The sequence below is a fragment of the Mandrillus leucophaeus genome, unplaced genomic scaffold (genome assembly GCF_000951045.1).
Source record: "Mandrillus leucophaeus isolate KB7577 unplaced genomic scaffold, Mleu.le_1.0 Scaffold12, whole genome shotgun sequence".
Taxonomy (NCBI): Eukaryota; Metazoa; Chordata; class Mammalia; order Primates; family Cercopithecidae; genus Mandrillus; species Mandrillus leucophaeus.
This window is the reverse complement of record NW_012100320.1, coordinates 3,536,298-3,540,033: the sequence shown is the minus strand read 5'-3', so window position 1 is coordinate 3,540,033 and position 3,736 is coordinate 3,536,298. Positions and strand designations below refer to the sequence as shown.

At 46.6% G+C, this 3,736-nt stretch overlaps 1 protein-coding gene across 1 annotated transcript in view; it reads left to right on the top strand.

Annotated features, from left to right (window-relative positions):
* PARP16 (poly (ADP-ribose) polymerase family, member 16) overlaps window positions 1-3,736 on the top strand; it is a 64,893-nt gene that overhangs the window by 744 nt on the left and 60,413 nt on the right. Inside the window, exon 2 of the mRNA XM_011969308.1 lies at window positions 1-110. Within this exon, the coding sequence (XP_011824698.1) occupies window positions 1-110 (110 nt within the window). The remainder of the gene's footprint in view (window positions 111-3,736) is intronic.

Genomic DNA, 3,736 nt, shown 5'->3' with positions numbered 1-3,736 from the left:
TCCGGTGCAGCCTCTTCGCCTCGGCCCTGCAGAGCTACAAGCGCGACTCGGTGCTGCGGCCCTTCCCCGCGTCCTACGCCCGCGGCGACTGTAAGGACTTTGAAGCCCTGGTGAGTGTGCTTTGTCCTGGCGCTGCCCACTGCGTCCTGGACCAAGTGCCCTGTGGAACCAGAGGTAGAGGCAGTTCCATCCGCGTTAGTAAACATGACAGCCCCCAGACTTTTCATTCCCAGCTTGGCATGGCCTTGCCTTGGGGAAGGTTTCCATTAGCTAAGAACACTCCTAACACCCTCATGTCAACTCTCACTCCCAAGGCACTTGGTGGCTGCTTCTCTCCTGTCAATGACAAGTGACTCCGGGGACTGAAGTGAGGAATCAGGAATCGTTGCATAGTCCTCCATAGATTTTCTAGCCTGGCCAGAAATAGGGTTGATGTGAATCAGCTGTTTTGCTTAGCTAGAAAGTTATCCATCCGTTTACAAATAGACACCAAAAAGTCACCAAAGCCACCCAGACCTTGGTCTTCCGATGAGGTGATCTATGGGCAGTGCTTTTATAAACTGTAACATCCAGTACGTATGTCAGCTGTCATGTCTCTGATTCTCCAGCCATTTTTTTTTTTTTTTTTTTTTTTTTTTGCAGAGTTCACCTCTGGGTCAGCATTCAAGATATCAGTTATCCTTATCCAAATGTTTCGAATTGCCTAGAAAAATATAACTTACCAAAATCGATTCAGTAAAAAGTAGAATATTGAAATAGCCAATAGCTGATATTCATTAAAGACACCGAACTCCATGTATCTTTGGGAACTGTCAAGTGTGGCAGTCTCCCTTCCTAGCCATGGAAGAGCATATTCTTGTTCATCAGCAAAGCTGGCACCATTTAATTGGTATCAGATTCTGACTTGCACAAGTAACATTCTTCACTGTTAAAAACTTGGAGGGGCCAGGCTTGGTGGGTCATATCTGTAATCCTAGCACTTTGGGAGGCCAAGGTGGGGGCGGATCACCTGAGGTCAGGAGTTTGAGACCAGCCTCACCAACATGGAGAAACCCCGTCTCTATTAAAATACAAAAATTAGCTGGGCATGGTGGCACATGCCTGTAATCCCAGCTACTCTGGAGGCTGAAACAGGAGAATCGCTTGAACCCGGGAGGTGGACGTTGCGGTGAGCCAAGATTGCGCCATTGCAATCCAGCCTGGGCAACAAGAATGAAACTCCATTTAAAAAAAAAAAAAAAAAAGCAAAACAAAACAAAACAAAAAACTTGGAGGGTGCCAGGTTATTGGGCGAACTTTTCTAAACTATTGTAGAAAAAGAAGAAAAAGGCTGGGTGGCTCACGCCTATAATCCCAGGACTTTGGGAAGGCAAAGCAGGAGGATCGTTTGAGACCAGCCTAGGCAGCATGGTGAAACCCTGTCTCTACAAAAAAATAAATTTAAGAATTAGCTGGGTGTGGTGGTGTGTGCCTGTAGTCCCAGCTACTTGGGAGGCTGAAACGGGAGGATGGCTTGAGTCCAAGAGATTGAGGCTGCAGTGAGCCGTGATCACACCACTGCACTCCAGCCTGGACAACAGAGCAAGTCTCTCTCCCTCAAACAAAAACAAACAAAACAAAAAACCATTGAATTAGTAGTCAGAGATTTTCCCTCAAAGAAAACTCTGGACATAACTGGTGTCATTGGTGAGTTCTAGCAATCACTGAGGGGATAAGTAATTCCCAGTGTTACACAGAATATTAAAAAAGAGGCTAGCAAACCTTGACCCTAAATCTAATAAGGTTGATGGGAAAAAAAGAAAATTATAGGCTGAGTGTGGTGGCTCACACCTGTAATCCCAGCACTTTGGGAGGTTGAGGCGGGTGGAGCCCGAGGTCAGGAGTTCAAGACCAGCCTGGCCAATATGGTGAAACTCCATCTCCCCATTATGGTGGCACGTGCCAGTAATCCCAGCTACTTGGGAGACTGAGGCAGGAGAATTGCTTGAACCGGGACTTGGGAGGCAGAGGTAGCAGTGAGCCGAGATTATGCCACTGCACTCCAGCCTGGGCAACACAGCGAGACTCTGTCTTAAAAAAAAAAAAAAAAAAAGGAAAGAAAATTATAGGCCAATGTCATGAGTATAAATGCAAAAATTATCTTCAAGGTATTAGGATCTTAAAGCTAACAATTTATAAAAAAGGGTAATTCCTTATGACCAGGTTGGGTTCATCCCAGGAATGCAAAATTAGTTCAACATTAGGCAATCAATTAATGACAGGCACCATATTGCTAGATTAAAGGAGGTATTTATAATCAACACGTGTTTAGCGTTATCTCTGATGAAATCATCAGTGTTTGGTTCCTCCTTTGCTATCATTCCTAGGAGATTGAGGGACAAACAAAGGCTGAGCCTCCTGGCCCCACCTGGTCCTGGTAGCCCACCTAATGATGTGTTGAGGGCATCTCAAGTGGTGACCATGGTGCACAGGCGTTTCTGGGTACTGGAAGTGTGAGGTTGGAGAAAGAGGCAAGTTCACTGACTTCCCTTGAGGTTTGTTCTTGCAGGTTGAGATACTCAGTTTTCTAAGTGTGCTATATCAGAGCCTGGGAACGAAAATTCCTTCGGTTTTGGCAACAGATACTTATGGAGTGTTTGCTATGGGCCAGGTGCTAAGGATACAGGATTGACCCTTGAAGAGGTTAACAGTGTGCTCAGCTATACTAGGTAAGCGCGGTACAACATGGAAGCCCACAGCAAGGACACCCCCAAGCTGTCAGCTGTGGGCCAGGCTCTGGGAACACCATCTAGGGGTGGAGGCTGATGCTTTGCCGAGTCCCAAGGCAGAACTTCAAGAGCAGAAAAGAGGGAAAGAGTATTCCAGGAGGAGCAGCAGGATAGTCAGAAAGCCAGGAGGTATGAGCTTACAGAGAAGGACAAGACTGCTTTAGTGTAACTGTTGTGGGGAACAGGAATAAATGAGGCCAGCCTATGGAGCATGCAGGGCTACACATGTCCTGCTAAGTTGTGGAGATTTTTGTCCTTGGGCAGGGGAGGGTATTGGGGTGAGATCCAGAAAGACACCCATGGTGGCAGGTGAGAGAGGGACCTGTTTGGGAGGAGTGTTTGGGGTCAGAGGGATCAAACTCACAATGCAGCTTTTTTAAAAAAAAATTAGGATGGGGTCTCGCTATGTTGTCCAGGCTGGTCTTGAACTTCTGGGCGCAAGCAGTTCTCCCACCTCATCCTTCCAAAGTGCTGGGATTACAGGCGTGAGCCACTGCACTTGGCCGCAGTGCAACTTTAATTTTCATCAAGAAACATACCTCCAAGTGGGACTAGAATGCTCAACTTATTTTCTTTCTGCTGGAAGGTCTTGGCCAACGGAACCAGGTTTGTTGAATATGGGATACATGCAAAGGGACCTGTGGAGTTGTTTTGATTATGCTTTTTAAAATTTATTTTTAATTATGCAAGTAATGTTTGAATATATTCTCATTATAAAAAAGTTCAAACGATACCAGTAAAGTAAACGTGCCCCTAATAGATTTGACTCTATCCCTTAGCCCTCTGCAAAGGTATCAGTTGCTCTGTTTAGGGCACATCCTCCCCCCTCTCCCCCGCCCCACTTGTAATCCCTTAAGAGAGCATCAGTTGGGCGGGTGCGGTGGCTCATGCCTGTAATCCCAGCACTTTGGGAGGCTGAGGCGGGCGGATCACGAGGTCAGGAGATCGAGACCATCCTGGCTAACACG